Source organism: Coturnix japonica, chromosome Z, assembly GCF_054131305.1.
Source record: "Coturnix japonica strain WE chromosome Z, WE-NBRP24, whole genome shotgun sequence".
Classification (NCBI taxonomy): domain Eukaryota; kingdom Metazoa; phylum Chordata; class Aves; order Galliformes; family Phasianidae; genus Coturnix; species Coturnix japonica.
In genome coordinates this window covers 74,476,102-74,500,511 of record NC_140702.1, presented here as the reverse complement: position 1 = coordinate 74,500,511, position 24,410 = coordinate 74,476,102, and the positions used below count along the sequence as shown (strand labels likewise).

Sequence of the window (24,410 nt, the reverse complement as noted above, 5' to 3'; positions counted from 1 at the left end):
GGGCTCTATGGGGTCCTATGGGGTTCCATGGGGCTCTATGGTGTGATATGGGGTCCTATGGGGTTCTATGGGGTCTATGGGGTCCTATGGGGCTCTATGGGGTCATATGGGGCTCTATGGGTCACTATTTGGCAGCTATGGGGCTCTATGGGGTTCTATGGGGTCTTACGGGGTCTCTATGGGGTCCTATGTGGCTCTATGGGTCACTATGTGGCAGCTATGGGGCTCTATGGGGTTATATGGGGCTCTATGGGTCACTATTTGGCAGCTATGGGGCTCTATGGGGCTCTATGGGGTCCTATGGGGCTCTATGGGGTCCTATGGGGTTCTATGGGGTCCTATGGGGTCTCTATGGGGTCCTATGGGACTCTATGGGGCTCTATGGGGTCCTATGGGGCTCTATGGGGTCCTATGGGGTCCTATGTGGCTCTATGGGTCTCTATGGGTTCTATGGGGTCTATGGGGTCCTATGGGGTTCTATGGGGTCCTATGGGGTCTCTATGGGTCTCTATGGGGCTCTATGGGTCTCTATGGGTCTCTATGGGGTCTCTATGGGTCTCTATGGGTCTCTATGGGGCTCTATGGGTCTCTATGGGGTTCTATGGGGTCCTATGGGGGTCTATGGGGTTTCTATGGGGTCTCTATGGGGTCCTATGGGGTCTCTATGGGGCTCTATGGGGTCCTATTAGGGTCCTATAGGGTCTATGGGGTCTCTATGGGGTTCTATGGGGCTCTATGGGGTCTATGGGGTCCTATAGGGTCTATGGGGTTTCTATGGGGTTTATGGGGTCTCTATGGGGTCTATAGGGTCTATAGGTCTCTATGGGGTCTATGGGTCTCTATGGGGTCCTATAGGGTCTTATAGGGTCTATGGGGTCTCTATGGGGTCTTATGGGGTTCTATGGGGTCCTATGGGGCTCTATGGGGCTCCTATGGGGTTATATGGGGCTCTATGGGGCTCTATGGGGTCCTATGGGGCTCCTATGGGGTTATATGGGGCTCTATGGGGCTCTATGGGGTCCTATGGGGTCTATGGGGTCCTATGGGGCTCTATGGGGCTCTATGGGGCTCTATGGGGCTCATATGGGGCTCTATGGGGCTCTATGGGGTCTCTATGGGGTCCTATGGGGTCCTATGGGGCTCTATAGGGTCCTATGGGGTCTCTATGGGGTCTTATGGGGCTCTATGGGGTCCTATGGGGTCTCTATGGGGTCCTATGGGGCTCTAGGGTCACTGTTTGGCAGCTATGGGGCTCTATGGGGTCTTATGGATCCCTATGGGGCAGCTTTTGGGCTCTATGGGGCTCTATGGGTCACTATGAGGCAGCTATGGGGCTCTATGGGGTCTTATGGGGTCCTATGGGGTCCTATGGATCCCTATTTGGCAGCTATGGGGCTCTATGGGTCACTATGGGGTTCTATGGATCCCTATGGGGCAGCTATTGGGCTCTATGGGGTCCTAGGGGCTCTATGGGGCTCTATGGGTCACTATTTGGCATCTATGGGTCACTATGGGGCAGCGATGGGGCTCTATGGGGTCTTATGGGGTCTCTATGGGGTCTTATGGGGTTCTATGGGGCTCTATGGGGCTCCTATGGGGTTATATGGGGCTCTATGGGGTCTCTATGGGGTCCTATGTGGCTCTATGGGGCTCTATGGGTCACTATTTGGCAGCTATGGGGTCCTATGGGGTCTTATGGGGCTCTATGGGGTCCTATGGGGTCCTATGGGACTCTATGTGGCTCTATGGGGCTCTATGGATCCCTATTTGGCAGCTATGGGACTCTATGGGGTCCTATGGGGCTCTATGGGGTTCTATGGGGCTCTATGGGTCACTATCTGTCAGCTATGGGGCTCTATGGGGTCCTATGGGGTCCTATGGGTCTTATGGGGTCTCTATGGGGTCCTATGGGGCTCTATGGGGTCCCATGGGGTTCTATGGGGCTCTATGGGGCTCTATGGCGTCCTATGGGGTCTCTATGGGTCTCTATGGGTCACTATTTGGCAGCTATGGGTCTTATGGGGTCTCTATGGGGTCTATGGGGTCACTATGTGGCAGCTATGGGGCTCTATGGGGTTCTATGGGGTCTATGGGGTCCTATGGGGCAGCTATGGGGTTCTATGGGGTCTTATGGGGTCCTATGGGGTCCTATGGGGTCCTATGGGGTCTTATGGGGTTCTATGGGGTCCTATGTGGCTCTATGGATCACTATTTGGCAGCTATGGGGCTCTATGGGGCTCTATGGGGCTCTATGGGGTCTCTATGGGGCTCTATGGGGTCCTATGGATCCCTATTTGGCAGCTATGGGGCTCTATGGGTCACTATGGGGTTCTATGGGGTCCTATGGGGCTCTATGGGGCTCTATGGGTCACTATTTGTCAGCTATGGGGCTCTATGCGTCACTATGGGGCAGCTATGGGGTTCTATGGGGTCCTATGGGGTCCTATGGGGCTCTATGGATCCCTATTTGGCAGCTATGGGGCTCTATGTGGTCCTATGGGGTCCTATGGGGCTCTATGGGTCCCTATTTGGCAGCTATGGGGCTCTATGGGGCTCTATGGGGTCCTATGGGGCTCTATGGGGCTCTATGGGGTCTATGGGGTCCTATGGGACTCTATGGGGCTCTATGGGGTCCTATGGGACTCTATGGGGCTCTATCGGGTCTTACGGGGTCTCTATGGGGTCTTATGGGGCTCTATGGGGTTTTATGGGGCAGCTATGGGGCTCTATGGGGCTCTATGGGGCTCTATGGGGTCCTATGGGGCTCTATGGGGTCACTATTTGGCAACTATGGGGCTCTATGGGGCTCTATGGGGTCTCTATGTGGTCCTATGGGGCTCTATGGGGTCACTATTTGGCAACTATGGGGCTCTATGGGGCTCTATGGGGCAGCTATGGGGTTCTATGGGGTCCTATGGGGTCCTATGGGGCTCTATAGGGTCTTATGGGGTCCTATGGGGTTCTATGGGGCAGCTATGGGGCTCTATGGGGTTCTATGGGGCTCTATGGGGTCCTATGGGGTCCTATGGGACTCTATGGGGCTCTATGGAGCTCTATGGGTCCCTATTTGGCAACTATGGGGCTCTATGGGTCACTATGGGGCAGCTATGGGGTTCTATGGGGTCCTATGGGGCTCCTATGGGGTTCTATGGGGTCCTATGGGGCTCTATGGATCCCTATTTGGCAGCTATGGGTCTTATGGGGTCTCTATGGGGTCCTATGGGACTCTATGGGGTCCTATGGGACTCTATGGGGCTCTATGGAGCTCTATGGGTCCCTATTTGGCAGCTATGGGGCTCTATGGGGCTCTATGGATCCCTATTTGGCAGCTATGGGTCTTATGGGGTCTCTATGGGGTCCTATGGGGTCCTATGGGGCTCTATGGGGCTCTATGGGGTCCTATGGGGTCTATAGGGTCCTATGGGACTCTATGGGGTCCTATGGGGTTCTATGGGTCGCTATTTGGCAGCTATGGGGCTCTATGGGGCTCCATGGGTCCCTATTTGGCAGCTATGGGGCTCAATGGGGCTCTATGGGTCCCTATTTGGCAGCTATGGGGCTCTATGGGGCTCTATGGATCACTATTTGGCAGCTATGGGGCTCTATGGGGTTATATGGGGTTATATGGGGTCCTATGGGGTCTTATGGGGTCCTATGGGGTTCAATGGATCCCTATTTGGCAGCTATGGGGCTCTATGTGGTTCTATGGGGTCCTATGGGGCTCTATGGGTCCCTATTTGGCAGCTATGGGGCTCAATGGGGTCTCTATGTGGTTCTATGGGGCTCTATGGGGCTCTATGGGGTCCTATGGGGCTCTATGGGTTCTTATGGGGTCCTATGGGGTCCTATGGGACTCTATGGGGCTCTATGGATCACTATTTGGCAGCTATGGGACTCTATGGGGTCCTATGGGACTCTATGGGTCCTATGGGACTCTATGGGTCCTATGGGGTCCTATGGGGTTCTATGGGGTCCTATGGGACTCTATGGGGCTCTATGGAGCTCTATGGATCCCTATTTGGCAGCTATGGGTCTCTATGGGTCACTATGGAGCAGCTATGGGGTTCTATGGGGTCCTATGGGGTCCTATGAAGCTCTATGGGGTTCTATGGGGCTCTATGAGTCACTATTTGTCAGCTATGGGGCTCTATGGGGTCCTATGGGGTTATATGGGGCTCTATGGGGTCCTATGGGGCTCCTATGGGGTCCTATGGGGCAGCTATGGGGCTCTATGGGGTTATATGGGGCTCTATGGGGTCCTATGGGGCTCCTATGGGGTTATATGGGGCTCTATGGGGCTCTATGGGGTCCTATGGGGTCCTATGGATCCCTATTTGGCAGCTATGGGGCTCTATGGGTCACTATGGGGCTCAATGGGGTCCTATGGGGTCCTATGGGGCTCCTATGGGGCTCTATGGGGTCCTATGTGGCTCTATGGGGCTCTATGGATCACTATTTGGCAGCTATGGGGCTCTATGGGGTTATATGGGGTCTCTATGGGGTCTTATGGGGCTCTATGGGGTCCTATGGGGCTCTATGGGGCTCTATGGGGTCCTATGGGGCTCTATGGGGTCCTATGGGGTCTATAGGGTCCTATGGGACTCTATGGGGCTCTATGGGGTCCTATGGGGTCCTATGGGGTTCTATGGGGTCCTATGGGGTCTCTATGGGGTCCTATGGGGCTCTAGGGTCACTGTTTGGCAGCTATGGGGCTCTATGGGTTCCTATGGATCCCTATGGGGCAGCTATTGGGCTCTATGGGGCTCTATGGGTCACTATGGGGCAGCTATGGGGCTCTATGGGGTCTTATGGGGTCCTATGGGGTCCTATGGATCACTATTTGGCAGCTATGGGGCTCTATGGGGTCCTATGGGACTCTATGGGGTCCTATGGGGTCTCTATGGGGCTCTATGGGGTCCTATGGGGTCTTATGGGGTCTCTATGGGGTCCTATGTGGCTCTATGGGGCTCTATGGATCACTATGTGGCAGCTATGGGGCTCTATGGGGTTCTATGGTGTCCTATGGGGCTCTGTGGGTCACTATGTGGCAGCTATGGGGCTCTATGGGGTTCAATGGGTCTATGGGGTCCTATGGGGCTCTATGGGTCTCTATGGGTTCTATGGGGTCTATGGGGTCCTATGGGGCTCTATGGGTCTCTATGGGTCTCTATGGGGCTCTATGGGGCACTATGGGGTCCTATGGGGCTCTATAGGGTCCTATGGGGTCTCTATGGGATCCTATGGGGTCCTATGGGGTATTATGGGTCACTATTTGGCAGCTATGGGGCTCTATGGGGTTCTATGGGGTCCTATGGGGCTCTATGGGGCTCTATAGGTCACTGTCGGGCAGCTATGGGGCTCTATGGGGTCCTATGGGGTCCTATGGGGCTCTATGGGGTCCTATGGGGCCCCTATGGGGTTATATGGGGCTCTATGGGGTTCTATGGGGTCCTATGGGGCTCCTATGGGATCCTATGGGGCTCTATGAGTCACTATTTGGCCCCATAGGACACTATAGGACCCCATAATGCCCCATAGTACCCCATAGAAACCGATAGGACCCCATAAGTCCCCATAGAGACCCCATAGGACCCCATAAGAGCCCATAGAAACCAATAGGACCCTATAAGACCCCATAAGTCCCCATAGAGATCCCGTAGGACCCCATAAGAGCCCATAGGACCCATAAGGCCCCATAGGACCCATAAGGCCCCCTTAGGACCACATTGGACCCTATAAGACCCCATAGGACCCCATAAGTCCCCATTAGACCCCATAGGAATCAATAGGACCTCATAGACCCCATAGGACCCCATAATGCCCCATAGGACCCCATAGAAACCAATAGGATCCTATAAGACCCCATAGAGACCCCATAGGACCCCATAGGACCCCATAGAGACCCATAGGACCCCATAGGAATCAATAGGACCCCATACAATCAATAGAACCCCATAAGACCCCATAGGACCCTATAAGGCCCCATAAGTCCCCACAGAGACCCCATAGGACCACATAGGACCCCATATGACCCCATAGGACCCCATAAGAGCCCATAGAAACCAATAGGGGCCCATAGGAGCCCATAAGGCCCCACAGAGACCCCATAGAGATCCCATAGGACTCCATAGAAATTAATAGGACCCCATAGGAATCAATAGGACCCCATAGGACCCCATAAGTCCCCATAGGACCCCATTGGACCCTATAAGATCCCATAGGACCCCATAACTCCCCATTAGACCCCATAGGAATCAATAGGACCTCATAGACCCCATAGGACCCCATAAGGCCCAATAGGACCCCATAGAAATCAATTGGACCCTATAAGACCCCATAGAGACCCCATAGGACCCCATAGGACCCCATAGAGACCCATAAGTCCCCATAGGAATCAATAGGACCCCATACAATCAATAGAACCCCATAAGACCTCATAGGACCCTATAAGGCCCCATAAGTCCCCACAGAGACCCCATAGAGACCCCATAGGACTCCATAGAAATTAATAGGACCCCATAGGAATCAATAGGACCCCATAGGACCCCATTGGACCCTATAAGATCCCATAGGACCCCATAAGTCCCCATTAGACCCCATAGGAATCAATAGGACCCCATAAGGCCCCATAGAGACCCCATAGGACCCCATAAGACCCCATAGAGACCCCATAAGTCCCCATAAGACCCCATAGGATCCCATAGGACCCCATAGGACCTCATAGACCCCATAGGACCCCATAGGACCCCATAGGACCCCATAAGGTCCCATAGGACCCCGTAAGACCCCATAGGACCCCATAGGACCCCATAGAGACCCCATAGGATCCCATAGGACCCCATAGGAATCAATAGGACCCCATAGGACCCCATAGGAATCAATAGGACCTCATAGACCCCATAGGATCCCATAAGGCCCCATAGGACCCCATAGAAATCAATAGGACCATATAAGACCCCACAGAGACCCCATAGGACCCCATAAAGCCCCATAGGACCCCATAAGTCCCCCATAGGACCCCATAGGAATCAATAGGACCCCATAGGACCCTATAAGACCCCATAGAGACCCCATAGGACCCCATTAGTCCCCATGAAGACCCCATAGGACCCCATAAGACCCCAAAGGAATCAATAGGACCTCATAGATCCCATAGGACCCCATAAGGCCCCCATAGGACCCCATAGGAATCAATAGGACCCCAAAGGACCCCATAGGACCCCATAGAGACCCCATAGGACCCCATAGGACCCCATAAGACACCATAAGACCCCATAGGACCCCATAGGATCCCATAAGTCCCCATAAGACCCCATAGGACCCCATAGGACCTCATAGAGACCCCATAGGACCCTGTAGGACTCCATAGGACTTCATAGAAACCAATAGAACCACATAGGAATCAATAGAACCGCATAGGACCCCATAAGGCCCCATAGGACCCCATAGGAATCAAAAGGACCTCATAGATCCCATAGGACCCCAATAGGAATCAATAGGACCCCATAGGAATCAATAGGACCCAATAGGACCCCATAGGACCCCATAGGACCCCATAAGACCCCATAGGACCCCATAGGACCCCATAGAGACAAATAGGACCCCATAGGAATCAATAGGACCCCATAGGACCCCATAGGACCCCATAGGACCCCATAAGGCCCCATAGGACCCCATAGGACCACATAAGACCCCATAGAGAACCCATAGGACCCCATAAGGCCCCATAGGACCCCATAAGACCCCATAGGAACCAATAGGACCCTACAAGACCCCATAAGACCCCATAGGAATCAATAGGACCTCATAGACCCCATAAGACCCCATAAGACCCCATAGGGACCCCATAGGACCCCATAAGGCCCCATAGAACCCCATAAGACCCCATAGGAACCAATAAGACCCCATAGGACCCCATAAGTCCCCATAGGAATCAATAGGACCCCATAGGGCCCCATAAGACCCCATAGGGACCCCACAGGACCCCATAAGTGCCCACAGAAACCAAAAGAACCCTATAAGACCCCATAGGACCTCATAGCGACAAATAGGACCCATAGACCCCATAGGACCCCATAAGGCCCCATAGGACCCCATAAGCCCCCATAGGACCCCATTGGACCACATTGGACCACATAAGTCCCCATGGAGACCCCATAGGACCCCATAGAGACAAATAGGACCCCATAGGAATCAATAGGACCCCATAGGACCCCATAAGGCCCCATAGGACCCCATAAGAGCCCACAGAAACCAATAGGACCCTATAAGACCCCATAGGACCCCATAAGAGCCCACAGGACCCCATAAGACCCCATAGGACCCATAAGGCCCCATAGGATCCCATAAGACCCCATAGGAACCAATAGGACCTCATAGACCCCATAGGACCCCATAAAGCCCCATAGGACCCCATAGGACCCCATAAGTCCCCCATAGGACCCCATAGGAATCAATAGGACCCCATAGGACCCTATAAGACCCCATAGAGACCCCATAGGACCCCATTAGTCCCCATGAAGACCCCATAGGACCCCATAAGACCCCAAAGGAATCAATAGGACCTCATAGATCCCATAGGACCCCATAAGGCCCCCATAGGACCCCATAGGAATCAATAGGACCCCAAAGGACCCCATAGGACCCCATAGAGACCCCATAGGACCCCATAGGACCCCATAAGACACCATAGGACCCCATAGGACCCCATAGGATCCCATAAGTCCCCATAAGACCCCATAGGACCCCATAGGACCTCATAGACCCCATTAGACCCCATAGGACCCCATAGGACCCCCATAGAGACCCCATAGGACCCCATAGGACCCCATAGAGACCCCATAGGACCCTGTAGGACTCCATAGGACTTCATAGAAACCAATAGAACCACATAGGAATCAATAGAACCGCATAGGACCCCATAAGGCCCCATAGGACTCCATAGGACCCCATAGGACCCCATAGGTCCCCATAAGTCCCCATGGAGACCCTATAGGACCCCATAGAGACAAATAGGACCCCATAGGAATCAATAGGACCCCATAGGATCCCATAAGGCCCCATAGGACCCCATAGTACCACATAAGACCCCATAGAGAACCCATAGGACCCCATAAGACACCATAGGACCCCATAGGACCCCATAGGATCCCATAAGTCCCCATAAGACCCCATAGGACCCCATAGGACCTCATAGACCCCATTAGACCCCATAGGACCCCATAGGACCCCCATAGAGACCCCATAGGACCCCATAGGACCCCATAGAGACCCCATAGGACCCTGTAGGACTCCATAGGACTTCATAGAAACCAATAGAACCACATAGGAATCAATAGAACCGCATAGGACCCCATAAGGCCCCATAGGACTCCATAGGACCCCATAGGACCCCATAGGTCCCCATAAGTCCCCATGGAGACCCTATAGGACCCCATAGAGACAAATAGGACCCCATAGGAATCAATAGGACCCCATAGGATCCCATAAGGCCCCATAGGACCCCATAGTACCACATAAGACCCCATAGAGAACCCATAGGACCCCATAAGGCCCCATAGGACTCCATAGAAACCAATAGGACCCCATAAGTCCCCATAGGACCCCATAGGGATCCCATAAGTCCCCATAGGATCCCATAAGACCCCATAGGAACCAATAGGACCCTACAAGACCCCATAAGACCCCATAGGAATCAATAGGACCTCGTAGACCCCATAGGACCCCATAAGTCTCCATAGGACCCCATAAATCCCCTTAGAGACCCCATAGGACCCCATAAGACCCCATAGGACCCCATAAGGTTCCACAGGACCCCATAGGACCCCATAGGACCCCATAAGACCCTATAGGAATCAATAGGACCTCATAGATCCCATAGGACCCCATAAGGCCCCCATAGGACCCCATAGGACCCCATAAGACCCCATAGGACCCCATAGGAATCAATAAGACCCCATAGGACCGCATAGGTCCCCATAAGACCCCATAGGACCCCATAGGACCCCATAAGTCCCCATGGAGACCCCATAGGACCCCATAGAGACAAATAGGACCCCATAGGACCCCATAAGACCCCATGAAGACCCCATAATTAATATGGCCGCCATATACTTACCCTGGATGGACTCGGATGTCCCGCGTTCCCCCAGGACCCTGAGCTACTTCTGTCTTCTCCATCTATGGGGCAAAATAAAGGGGGTTTTAATGGGGTCTTATGGGGTCCTATGGGGTTATATGGGGCTCTATGGGGTCTTATGGGGTCTTATGGGGTTTTATGGGGTCTTATGGGGTCCTATGGGGTTCTATAGGGCTCTATGGGGTCCTATTGATTCCTATGGGGTCTTATGGGGTTTCTATGGGGCTCTATGGGGTCCTATGGGGCTCTATGGGTCCTATGGGGTCTTACGGGGTCTCTATGGGGTCTTATGGGGATCTATGGGGTCTTATGGGGCTCTATGGGGTCCTATGGGGTCCTATAGGGCACTATGGGTCACTAGTTGGCAGCTATGGGGCTCTATGGGGTCTTATGGGGTCCTATGGGGTCTTATGGGGTCTCTATAGGGTCCTATGGGGCACTATGGGTCTTATGGGGTCTCTATGGGATTCTATGGGGTCCTATGGGGCTCTATGGGGTTTTATGGTGTCCAATGGATCCCTATTTGGCAGCTATGGGCCTTATGGGGTCTCTATGGGGTTCTATGTGGTCCTATGGGGTCTTATGGGGTCCTATGGGGTCCTATGGATCCCTATTTGGCAGCTATGGGGTTCTATGGGGTTCTATGGGGTGATATGGGGCTCTATTGGGTCCTATGGGGTTATATGGGGCTCTATGGGGTCTTATGGGGTCCTATGGGGTCCTATGGGGCTCTATGGGGTTCTATGGGGTCTCTATGGTGCTCTATGGGTCACTATTTGGCAGCTATGGGTCTTATATGGTCTTATGGGATCTCTATGGTGTCTTATGGGGTCCTATGGGGTCCTATGGGGTCTTATGGGGTCTCTATGGGATGATATGGGGTCTTATGGGGCTCTATGGGGTCTTATGGGGTCCTATGGGGCTCTATGGGTTCTTATGGGGTCCTATGGATCCCTATTTGGCAGCTATGGGGCTCTGTGGGGCTCTATGGGTCCTATGGGGTCTATATGGGGTCCTATGGGGTCTCTATGGGGTCCTATGGGGCTCTATGGGGTTCTGTGAGGTTCTATGGGGTGATATGGGGCTCTATGGGTCCTATGGGGTCTCTATGGGGTTCTATGGGATCCTGTGGGGTCTTATGGGGTCTCTATGGGGCGCTGTGAGGTTCTATGGGGTGATATGGGGCTCTATGGGGTCCTATGGGGCTCTATGGGGTCTTATGGGGTCCTATGGATCCCTATTTGGCAGCTATGGAGCTCTATGGGGCTCTATGGGGTCCTATGGGGTCTCTATGGGGTCCTATGGGGCTCTATAGGTCCTATGGGGTTATATTGGGCTCTATGGGGTCTTATGGGCACTATGGGGTCTCTATGGGGCTCTGTGGGTCACTATTTGGCAGCTATGGGGCTCTATGGGGCTCTATGGGGTCTTATGGGGTCCTATGGGGTCCTACGGATCCCTATTTGGCAGCTATGGGGTTCTATGGGGTTCTATGGGGTGATATGGGGCTCTATTGGGTTCTATGGGGTCTTATGGGGTCTCTATGGGGTCCTATGGGGTCTCTATGGGGTCCTATGGGGTCCTATGGGGTCCTATGGGGCTCTATGGGTCCTATGGTGTTATATGGGGCTCTATGGGGTCTTATGGGCAATATGGGGTCTCTATGGGGCTCTATGGATCCCTATTTGGCAGCTATGGGGCTCTATGGGGCTCTATGGGTCCTATGGGGTCCTATAGGGCACTATGGGTCACTATTTGGCAGCTATGGGGCTCTATGGGGTCTTATGGGGTCCTATGGGGTCTTATGGGGTCTCTATAGGGTCCTATGGGGCTCTATGGGTCTTATGGGGTCTCTATGGGATTCTATGGGGTCCTATGGGGCTCTATGGAGTCTTATGGGGTCCTATCGATCCCTATAAGGCAGCTATGGGTCTTATGGGGTCTCTATGGGGTCTTATGGGGTCTCTATGGATCCCTATGGGGCAGCTATGGGGTCTAATGGACCCATAGTGACGCCATACCATCACCACGTAGAGCCCCATATCACCCCATAAAACCCCATAAGACCCCATAGGAATCAATAGGACCCCATAGAGCCCCATAAGACCCCACAGGTGCCCCATAGGACCCCTATAGAGACCCCGTAAGAACTCACAGGACCCCATAGAGCCCCATATCACCCCATAGAACCCCATAAGACACCATAGGACCCCACAGGACCCCATAGAGCCCCATAAGACCCCATAGGACCCCATAGAACCCCATAGAGCCCCATAAGACCCCATAGGACCCCATAGGGACCCCATATCACCCCTTAGAATGCCATAAGACCCCATAGAACCCCATATCTCCCCATAGAGCCCCATATCACCCCATAAGACCCCATAGGACCCCATAGGACCACATAGAGACAGATAGGGAACCCACAGAATCCCATAGGACCCCAGAAGACCCCATAGGGACCCCATAGAGCCCCACAGCGCCCCATAGAGAACCCATAAGACCCCACAGGACCCCATAGGGACCCCATAAGACTCCATAGGAATCAGTAGGACCACACAGAGCCCCGTATCACCCCATAGAGCCCCGTATCACCCCATAAGACCCCATAGAGACCCCATAAGACTCCATAGGAATCTATAGGACGCCATAGAACCCCATAGGACCCCATAGAACGCCATAAGACCCCATAATACCCCATAAGACCCCATACTACCCCATAGGACCCCATAGGACACCGTAGAGCCCCATATCACCCCATAAGACCTAATATCACCCCATAGAACCCCATCAGACCCCATACGACCCCATAGGACCTCGTATCACTCAATAGAACCCCATAAGAACCCCATTGGACCCCATACAACCCCATAGGACCCCATAGGGACCCCATAAGACTCCATAGGAATCAATACGACCCCATTATCACCCCATAAGACCCTATAAGACCCCATAGGACCCCATAGATCCCCATAGAGCTCCATAGGACCCCATAGGACCCCATAAGACCCCATACTACCCCATAGGACCCCATAGGACCCCATAGAACCCCATAAGACCCCATAGGGCCCCATAGGGACCCCGTATCACCCCATAGTAGGTTATAGGGTACGTACTGGAGCCGCTGAAGTGATAAGACCCCATAAAACCCTATAGAGCCCCATATCAACCCATAAGACCCCATAGAGCCCCATAGGACCCCAAAGGACCCCATAAAACCTCATAAGACCCCATAGAGCCCCATAGGGACCCCATATCACCCCATAGTAGGTTATAGGGTACGTACTGGAGCCGCTGAAGTGATAAGACCCCATAGGACCCCATAGAGCCCCATATCACCCCATAAGACCCCATAGAGCCCCATAAGACCCCATAGAGCCCCATAAGACCCCATATGACCCCATAGGGACCCGATAGGACCCCACAGGACCCCAGAGACCCATAGAGCCCCCATAGAGACCCATATCACCCCATAGGACCCCATAGGACCCCATACTACACCATAGGACCCCATAGAGAACCCCATAAGACCCCACAGAACACCATAGCGCCCCATAGAACCCCATAAGACCCCATAGAGTCCCATAGGGACCCCATATCACCCCATAGACCCCCATAAGACCCCATAGGACCCCATAGAACCCCATAAGACCCCATAGAACCCCATAGAGACCCATAGCGCCCCATGAGACCCCATAGGACCCCATAATACTCCATAGGAATCTATAGGACCACATAGAACCCCATAGGACCGCATAAGACCCCATAGAGCCCCATAAGACCCCATAGGACCCCATAGGACCCCATAGAGCCCCATAGGACCCCATAGGACCCCATAAAACCCCATAAGACCCCATAGAGCCCCATAGGGACCCTGTATCACCCCATAGTAGGTTATAGGGTACGTACTGGAGCCGCTGAAGTGATAAGACCCCATAGGACCCCAGAGAGCCCCATATCACCCCATAGGACCCCATAGAACCCCATAAGACCCCACAGAATCCCATAGCGCCCCATAGAACCCCATAAGACTCCATAGAGTCCCATAGGGACCCCATATCACCCCACAGACCCCCACAAGACCCCATAGGACCCCATAGAACCCCATAAGACCCCATAGAACCCCATAGAGACCCATAGCGCCCCATGAGACCCCATAGGACCCCATAGGGACCCCATATCACCCCTTAGAACGCCATAAGACCCCATAGGACCCCATAAGACCCCATAGGAATCTATAGGACCCCATAGAACCCCATAGTACCCCATAAGACCCCATAGGACCCCATAAGAACCCATAGAGCCCCATAATACCCCATAGAGACCCCATAATACTCCATAGGAATCTATAGGACCACATAGAACCCCATAGGACCGCATAAGACCCCATAGAGCCCCATAAGACCCCATAGGACCCCATAGGACCCCATAGGACCCCATAGAACGCCATAAGACCCCATACTACCCCATAAGACCCCATAGGACCCCATAGGGACCCCGTATCACCCCACAGAAGGTTATAGGGTACGTACTGGAGCCGCTGAAGTGGCCGCTCGCCAACGACGTGGGTCCGTTCTTTCCACCGCTGACGGGAGGCGAAAACATCTAAAAAAAACCCAAAAAAAACCCTATTAAAAAAGATCCTAAAAATCCCAAAATCCCAAAAAACCCCCCAAAAAACCCCAAAAAAACCCCAAATCCCTTCGATTCTTCGCCTCCGTCCCGTATAATCCCATGTTGGTCTATAGGGGATCGAAGAAGGGATGGGGGATATGGGAGGTTGTAGGGCCGAAGCTTGACCCTATAAGTGGATAATGAGGCCCTAAATCGGCCCTAAATCCATATGTCCCCGCAGGACCCCATAAGACCCCATAGAGACCCCATAAGACTCCATAGGAATCAACAGCACCCCATAGAGCCCCATAAGACCCCATAGAGCCCCATAAGACCCCATAGATACCCCATAGGGATCCCACAGGACCCCATAGGACCCCATAGAGACCCCATAAGACTCCATAGGAATCAATAGCACCCCATAGAGCCCCATATCACCCCATAGAGCCCCATAAGACCCCATAGAGACCCCATAAGACTCCATAGGAATCAATAGCACCCCATAGAGCCCCATAAGACCCCATAGGACCCCATAGAGCCCCATATCACCCTATAGGGACCCCATATCACCTCATAGAACCCCATAGGACCTCATAAGACCCCATAGAACCCCATAAGACTCCATAGGGATCCCATAGGACCCCATTGAGCCCCATAGGACCCAATAGGGACCCCATATCACCCCATAGAACCCCATAAGACCCCATAGTACCCCATAAGACCCCATAAGACTCCATAGGAATCAATAGGACCTCATAGAACACCATAAGACCCCATAGGGACCCATAAGACCCCATAGGACCCCATAGGGATCCCACAGGACCCCATAAGACCCCATAGAACCCCATAAGACCCCATAGGGACCCCATAAGACCCCATAGGATGGATATTGGGATGGATATCGGGATGGATATGGGATGGATATGGGATGGATATGGGATGGATATTGGGAATGTGATGGGGTAGATATTGGGATGGATATGGGATGGATATGGGATGGATATGGGATGGATATGGGATGGATATGGGATGGATATCGGGATCGATACAGGGATCAATATTAGGATGGATATTGGGATGGATATTAGGATGGATATGGGATGGATATGGGATGGATATCGGGATCGATACAGGGATCAATATTAGGATGGATATTGGGATGGATATTAGGATGGATATGGGATGGATATGGGATGGATATTGGGATGGATAAGGGATGGATATCGGGATCGATACTGGGATCAATATTAGGATGGATATTGGGATGGATTTAGGGATGGATATAGGATGGATATTAGGATGGATATTAGGATTGATATCAGGATGGATATGGGATGGATATGGGATGGATATTGGGATGGATATCGGGATGGATATTGGGATGGATTTAGGGATGGATTTAGGGATGGATATCGGGATGATGTCGGGATGGACATCGGGATTGATATCCGGATGTCGGGATGTCGGGATGGATGTTGGGATAGACGTCAGGTAGAGGTCAGGATGTCTATCAGGATGGACGTCGGGATGATGTCGGGATGGACGTCGGGTGGATGTTGGGATGGATATCGGGATCGATATCCGGAGGTCAGGATGATGTCAGGATGGATGTTGGGATAGATATCCGGATGTTGGGATGGATGTCGGGATGGATGTCGGGATATCGGGATGTCTGTCGGGATGTCTATAAAAGGATAGATATCCGGATGTCGGAATGGATGTTGGGATAGATATCCGGTGTCAGGATGGATGTCGGGATGGATGTTGGGATAGATATCCGGTGTCGGGATGGATGTTGGGATGGATGTTGGGATAGATATCCGGATGTTGGGATGGATGTCGGGATGGACATTGGGATGGAGGTCGGGATGGATGTCGGGATGATGTCGGGTAGATATCGGGATGGACATCGGGATAGATATCCAGATGTCGGAATGATGTCAGGATGATGTTGGGATGGTGTTGTGATGCCTATCGGGATCAATATCCGGATATCGGGATGAATGTCGGGATGTCCATAAGGATAGATATCCGGATGTTGGAATGGATGTCAGGTAGACATCGGGATCGATATCCGGATGTCGGGATGGATGTCGGGATGTCCATAAGGATAGATATCCGGATGTTGGAATGGATGTCAGGTAGACATCGGGATCGATATCCGGATGTCGGGATGGATGTCGGGATAGATATCCGGATATCAGGATGGATGTCGAGTAGATGTCGGGATGGACGTCAGGATCATGTCGGGATGTCTATCGGGATCGATATCCGGATGTCGGGATGGATGTCGGGTAGATATTGGGATGGACATCGGGATCGATATCCAGACGTCGGGATGTCGGGATGGATGTCGGGTAGACGTCGGGATGGATATCCGGATTTCAGGATGGATGTCGGGATGTCTATTGGGATAGATATCCGGATATCGGGATGACGTCGGGATGGATGTCGGGATGTCTATCGGGATAGATATCCGTATGTCGGGATGGATGTCGGGTAGATGTCGGGATGGACATCGGGATAGATATCCGTATGTCGGGATGGATGTCAGGTAGATGTCAGGATGGACGTCGGGATAGATATCCGGATGTTGGGATGGACGTCGGAATGATGTCGGAATGGACGTCAGGATCATGTCAAGATGTCTATTAGGATCGATATCCAGATGTCAGGATGGATGTCGGGATGTCTGTCGGGTAGATGTCTATTGGGATTGATATCCAGATGTCAGGATGTCAGGATGGACGTCGGGATAAATATCCGGATGTCGGGATGGATGTCAGGTAGATGTCGATTGGGATCAATATCCGGATATCAGGCTGGACATCGGGATGATGTCAGGATGTCTATAAGGATAGATATCCGGATGTTGGGATGGATGTCGGGATGATGTCGGGATGTCTATCAGGATAGATATCCAGATATCCGAATGTCGGGATGGATGCTGGGTAGATGTCGATTGGGATCGATATCCGGATATCAGGATGAATGTCGGGATGATGTCGGGATGTCCATAAGGATAGATATCCGGATGTCGGGATGGATGTCGGGTAGATGTTGGGATGGATGTCGGGATCGATATCTGGATATCGGGATGAATGTCGGGATGTCCATAAGGATTGATATCCGGATGTCGGGATGATGTCGGGATGGACGTCGGGATTGATATCCGGATATCGGGATGAATGTCGGGATGTCCATAAGGATAGATATCCGGATGTTGGGATGGATGTCGGGTAGACATCGGGATGGACATCGGGATCAATATCCGGATGTCGGGTAAATGTTGGGATGTCCATAAGGATAGATATCCGGATGTCGGGATGGATGTCGGGATGATGTCGGGATGATGTCGGGATGGACGTTGGGATCGATATCCGGATATCAGGATGAATGTCGGGATGTCCATAAGGATCGATATCCGGATGTCGGGATGATGTCGTGATGGATGTCTGGATGGATGTCAGGATGATGTCGGGATGTCTATCAGGATCGATATCCGGATGTCGGGTAAATGTCGGGTTGTCTATCAGGATAGATATCCAGATGTTGGGATGGATGTCGGGATGATGTCGGGATGGACGTCGGGATCGATATCCGGATATCGGTATGAATGTTGGGATGTCCATAAGGATAGATATCCGGATGTCGGGATGGACATCGGGATAGATATCCGTATGTCGGGATGGATGTCAGGTAGATGTCAGGATGGACGTCGGGATAGATATCCGGATGTTGGGATGGACGTCGGAATGATGTCGGAATGGACGTCAGGATCATGTCAAGATGTCTATTAGGATCGATATCCAGATGTCAGGATGGATGTCGGGATGTCTGTCGGGTAGATGTCTATTGGGATTGATATCCAGATGTCAGGATGTCAGGATGGACGTCGGGATAAATATCCGGATGTCGGGATGGATGTCAGGTAGATGTCGATTGGGATCAATATCCGGATATCAGGCTGGACATCGGGATGATGTCAGGATGTCTATAAGGATAGATATCCGGATGTTGGGATGGATGTCGGGATGATGTCGGGATGTCTATCAGGATAGATATCCAGATATCCGAATGTCGGGATGGATGCTGGGTAGATGTCGATTGGGATCGATATCCGGATATCAGGATGAATGTCGGGATGATGTCGGGATGTCCATAAGGATAGATATCCGGATGTCGGGATGGATGTCGGGTAGATGTTGGGATGGATGTCGGGATCGATATCTGGATATCGGGATGAATGTCGGGATGTCCATAAGGATTGATATCCGGATGTCGGGATGATGTCGGGATGGACGTCGGGATTGATATCCGGATATCGGGATGAATGTCGGGATGTCCATAAGGATAGATATCCGGATGTTGGGATGGATGTCGGGTAGACATCGGGATGGACATCGGGATCAATATCCGGATGTCGGGTAAATGTTGGGATGTCCATAAGGATAGATATCCGGATGTCGGGATGGATGTCGGGATGATGTCGGGATGATGTCGGGATGGACGTTGGGATCGATATCCGGATATCAGGATGAATGTCGGGATGTCCATAAGGATCGATATCCGGATGTCGGGATGATGTCGTGATGGATGTCTGGATGGATGTCAGGATGATGTCGGGATGTCTATCAGGATCGATATCCGGATGTCGGGTAAATGTCGGGTTGTCTATCAGGATAGATATCCAGATGTTGGGATGGATGTCGGGATGATGTCGGGATGGACGTCGGGATCGATATCCGGATATCGGTATGAATGTTGGGATGTCCATAAGGATAGATATCCGGATGTCGGGATGGATGTCGGGTAGACGTCGGGATGGACATCGGGACTGATATCCGGATGTCAGGATGGATGTCAGGATGTCCATAAGGATCGATATCCGGATGTCGGGATGGATGTGAGGATGATGTCGGGATGTGTATCAGGATGGATATCCAGATATCGGGATGGATGTCAGGTAGATGTCGGGATGTCTGATGTCTGTAGGGACGGAGGCAGCGTCGCGTCCCTTGCCGTGCGGCGGCAGCTCCCGGCCGAGAGCTGCGTGTCGGCTCCGTGCGGCGCAGATAAACCCCGCGATTCACATCAGCTGCTGCAGCGAATCATCGTCAGCATCATCCCCATCCCGTGTGCTCCCAGATCAGCGGAACAGTGGCTGGTTCAGGTTGGGGTTGTGGGTATTGGGTCGGAGCAGGAAGGTATTTACCGTATGCGGAGCTGCCGCTTACAAACTACCCACTGCGATCGCAATCCGCTGCTTTGGGGTTGGCTTTGCCTTTTTTTTTTTTTTTTTTTTTTGTCGGCTTTTTTTAGTTTAAAAGATCGGTTCAAAGCTATTTTGTTTTACAGCTGTTGTTAATTTCCACCGTCGGGTTTCTTACCGCGCTGAAATCCAGTAAATCACTCAGCTCTTTGTCCGTCCCTAAGGCAGCCATTCGCTGGTGGTGATGCATTGGAGCCCAATCACGCCGACCTAAAAACCAAGGGAAACAAGAAGCAAAATCACAACCGGGGGGATCCGAGGGGGCTCCGGCTCCGGATGTGGGGGGTGGGAGCAGGGAGGGAAGATGGAGGGGCCGCAAAACGGGGCTGGACGGAGCCGGGAGCCGCCGCTCAGCGCCGCGGGGTCGGGGCGGGGGAGGCGGCTGCGGGCGGCCCGAGCATCGCCGTGCAACAGGAGGGTCCCGCAGCCCAACTGCGGCCGCGCACACACAACTTTCCCTGCTCCGACCCTGCTCCGTCCGCGCAACGCGGCGCTGGAAGGCGGGGAGCGAGCAACAGAAAGAGCGACGGGAAACCAACAACAACAACAAAAAGGGGAGGGGGAAAGGGAGGAAGGAAAGTGCCGGGAGCGGGGACAGCGGCGGGACACGGAACCGGGGAGAGCGGGGGAACCGGGCGGGGGGAACCGGGACAGCGAGAGCAGGACCGGGGGAGGACGGAGGGAGAAGGAAGGGAGGAGGGAGAAGGGAGGAAGGAAGGAAGGCCGGGAAGGAGCCCCGCGCCGCGCCCCGCGCAGGGACGAGCGACACGGCGAGCACCGACACGAGAAACGAGCACCGAACCGAGCCGGGCTGCACCGAGCCGGGCTGTATCAGAGAGTCGTATCGCCCCGCTCCGAGCCGAGCACCGAACCGGGCACCACGCCGTGCACCGAGCTGAGCTGTGCTGTGCCGTGCTGTGCCGTACACCGAGCCGGACCGCCCCGCTCCGAGCCGAGCACCACGCCGTGCTGTATCGAGCCGTGCTGTATCGAGCCGTGCTGTATCGAGCCGTGCTGTGCCGTGCGTTGAGCCGTTCCGCCCCGCACCGAGCCCAGCACCGAGCCGAGCCGCGCTGTATCGCACCGCGCCGAGCCGGGCAACACGCCGTGCACCGAGCAGAGTACCGAGCCGTGCATTGAGCTGTGCAGCACGCCGTGCTGTGCCGTACCCCATGCCGTGCCCCACGCCGAGCCGTGCTGTGCTGTATCTCCCCGCACCGAGCCGTGCAGCACGGCGTGCCGAGCCGAGCTGTGCCCCACACCGAGCGGTGCCGATCCGAGCACCGAGCCGAGCAGTCCCGCACCGCTCCGTGCTGTGTCGCACCGCCCCGTACCGCACTGAACCAAACCGAGCCGTACCGAACCGCACGACCCGTACCGCCCCGTACCGCGCTGTACCGAGCCGTACCGAACCGAACCGAGTCGTACCAAACGGAGCAGTACCGCACCGAGCTGTTCCGCCCCGTACCGCGCTGTACCCGTACGGTACCGAACCGAACCTCCCCGTACCGCACCGAACCGAACCGCAGCTCCCTCCCGTCCCGTCCCGTTCCATCCTGTCCCGGTCCCATCCCATCCCATCCCGTTCCATCCCGTTCCGTTCCATCCCGTTCCATCCCGTCCATCCCGTTCATCCCGTACCGCCGGTCGCGGCTCTGCGCGCTGCGGTTCCCGCGTTGCGCTCATGGATGCGCGCCGTGTTGCGCTGCCCGCCCGGTTTCGGCGCACAGTGCGCGCAGCGCCCGCACCGACACATGGCGGGACACGTGACACGCGGCGGGACCGGCCCCTTCGTACGGAACCAACGGGGACAAACCGGGATGGACGGAGCGACAACGGGAACCAACGGGATGGACGGAGTAACAACAGGAACGGGATGGACAACACAACAACCGGGATGGGCAGAAACTAACCGGGATGAACGGAGTAACCGGGATGGGCAGGAACAGTGACCGGGCTGTACAACGGAACCGGGCCGAACCAAAACGAACCGGGCCGTACAACGTAACAACGGGGCCGTACAACGTAACCGGGCCGTGCAGAGTGTAACGGGGCCGTACACAGTAACGGGGCCGTACAAAGTAACGGGGCCGTACACAGTAACAACACCGGGTCCGTACAACGTACCGTAACGGGTCCGTACAACGTAACCGCTCTGTTGCCGTTATTTATTTCCCCGCCGTTTTTACCAATTTCGCCTTTTTTCGCACCATTTTTTGCATTATTCCCCCCCCCTCACACCGACCGCCACAAACTTGGCCCCGACCCGGCGCCCAGCGCGGCGCTTTGTTCGCACCCAGCAGCACTTTACTGCACCTTTATTGCACGATTTTTACCCATTTTTACCCCCCCCCCACTTTATTGCACCTTTTTTGCACTTTTTTAACCCCCCCACCACTTTTTTGCACGTTTTTTACCCATTTTTACCCTCCCACACACACTTTACTGCACGTTTTTTGCACATTTTTTGACCCCCCCCCGTCACTTTATTTCACGTTTTTTTGCATATTTTTAACCCCCCCCATCAATTTATTCCACGTTTTTCGCCCATTTTTTACCCCCCATCACTTTATTGCACATTTTTTTTTGCACATTTTTTGACCCCCTGGAACTTTATTTCACGTTTTTTGCCCATTTTTTACCCTCCCCCCCATCACTTTATTTCACGTTTTTAACCCATTTTTAACCCTTCCCCCCCATTTTATTGCACGTTTTTAACCCCCCCATCACTTTATTTCCCGTTTTTTGCACGTTTTTAACCCCCCCGTCACTTTATTTCCCGTTTTTTGCCCGTTTTGGGCCCAAAATCGCCCCGTGGCGGCGGCGCTGGTTGCGCTCAACTCCCTGCGCCCGGGTCGGACACGTGGGGCCGGTCATTGAAATGGGCGGAAAATCGGCGATAATGGTAAAAAATGTAAAAATAATAATAATGGAAAAAAAGGGGAAGGAGTTACGCTGAGAGAGAATTGCAGATTTACCTTAAATGGCCAAAATTGTGCTCACAATATTCCGAGGGATTAAAAAAAAAGGGGGGGAAATATAATTTTTAAAAATATAATTAAAAAATAAAATTTTAAAAAATATAATTAAAATATAATTAAAAATATAATAATTAAAATATAATTAAAATATAATTAAAATATATATAGTTAAAAATGTAATTTGAAAATATGATTTTAAAATATAATTTAAAAAATATAATCAATAAAATATAATTTAAAAAAAAAATAAATGTATATATATGGGTAGAAAAATGAGCGAATGAAACGTATTCTGCCCAAAAAGTGCTTCATTCATTGTGTAACACAGACAAAAAGTGCCGCCCCAGGCACCAAAATGAGGGGAAAAGATGGAAAATAGGATAAAATAGAAATAAATAAAATTATAGAGACCATCACAAAAATAATAGCGATGGTAATAAGTAAAAGTAATGAGAAGTAAAAATAATAATAAATAGTTAAGAATGAAATAGTAAAAAGAATAAAATAAAAAGAAATAAAATTATAACGACCATCTAAAATAACAGAACAGTAATAAATAAAAGAAATAAGTTAAAATAAATAAAAAAATAAAAATATAGTTAAGAATGAAATAGTAAAAAAAAAAGATTAAAAATGAAATAGTAAAAAAAAAAAGTTTAAAATGAAATAGTAAAAAAAATGTTTAAAAATGAAATAGTAAAAAAAAAGAAAAAAGAGTTTGAAAATGAAATAGCAAAAAAAAAGTTTAAAAATGAAATAGTAAAAAAAATAAAAAATAAATATTTAAAAAATGAATTAGTAAATAAATAAATAAATAGTTTAAAAATGAGACAGTAAAAAATAAAAAAAAGTTTAAAAATGAAATAGTAAAGAAAATAAAAAATAGATTAAAAATGAAACAGTAAAAAAAAAAGATAAAAATGATGAAAAACTAAAAATGATGGAAAAAGTTTAAAAGCGAAACAGTAAAAAAAAAAAATAAAAAAACAAGATAAAAATAAAGAAAAGCCAAAAACGCCAGAAAAGAACCTAAAACCCACAATGAGAACCCACGATTCCGAACTTTCCCCTTTTATTTTTACACACACTCGGCCCGAGAACCCCCAAAAACGGCACAAAACGCCTCAAAAACGCGACACCCACGGAGTGAAACGGAGGGTCCCAGCCTTATCTCTTCGTTATCTCTCCGTTATCGCTTCGTTATCGCAACACATCCGGGCAATGCCCAGCCCCTTATAACACAATGACGACGGACGGGGGGCGGGGGCTGCGTTAAGATGGAGGGGGATACGACCCTCGGGGGGGACAAAGACCCCCACGACCCCCGGGTGGGCACAACGACCCCCGCATACAGCGATACGGGGGGGACACAACGACACGGGGGACACAACGACCCCGTATGGGG

At 52.0% G+C, this 24,410-nt stretch overlaps 1 protein-coding gene across 7 annotated transcripts in view; it reads right to left on the bottom strand.

The window, feature by feature from the left end:
* TCF4 (transcription factor 4) overlaps nucleotides 1-21,823 on the bottom strand; it is a 98,507-nt gene extending 76,684 nt beyond the window's left edge. For 4 of the 7 annotated variants that reach the window (XM_085529158.1, XM_085529159.1, XM_085529161.1 and 1 more), the window contains exons 1-4: nucleotides 21,666-21,823; nucleotides 20,143-20,234; nucleotides 14,671-14,743; nucleotides 10,118-10,179 (exon numbers count right to left, since the gene is read on the bottom strand). In XM_085529158.1, coding sequence (XP_085385284.1) covers nucleotides 10,118-10,179; nucleotides 14,671-14,743; nucleotides 20,143-20,234; nucleotides 21,666-21,780 — 342 coding nt within the window. In that variant the 5' untranslated portion in view covers nucleotides 21,781-21,823. Of the gene's footprint in view, nucleotides 1-10,117; nucleotides 10,180-13,254; nucleotides 13,265-14,670; nucleotides 14,744-20,142; nucleotides 20,235-21,193; nucleotides 21,285-21,665 lie in introns of those variants that run through there. The other 3 variants (XM_085529160.1, XM_085529163.1, XM_085529162.1) reach the window with 3 other exon arrangements.
* Between the last annotated feature and the right edge of the window lie 2,587 nt (nucleotides 21,824-24,410).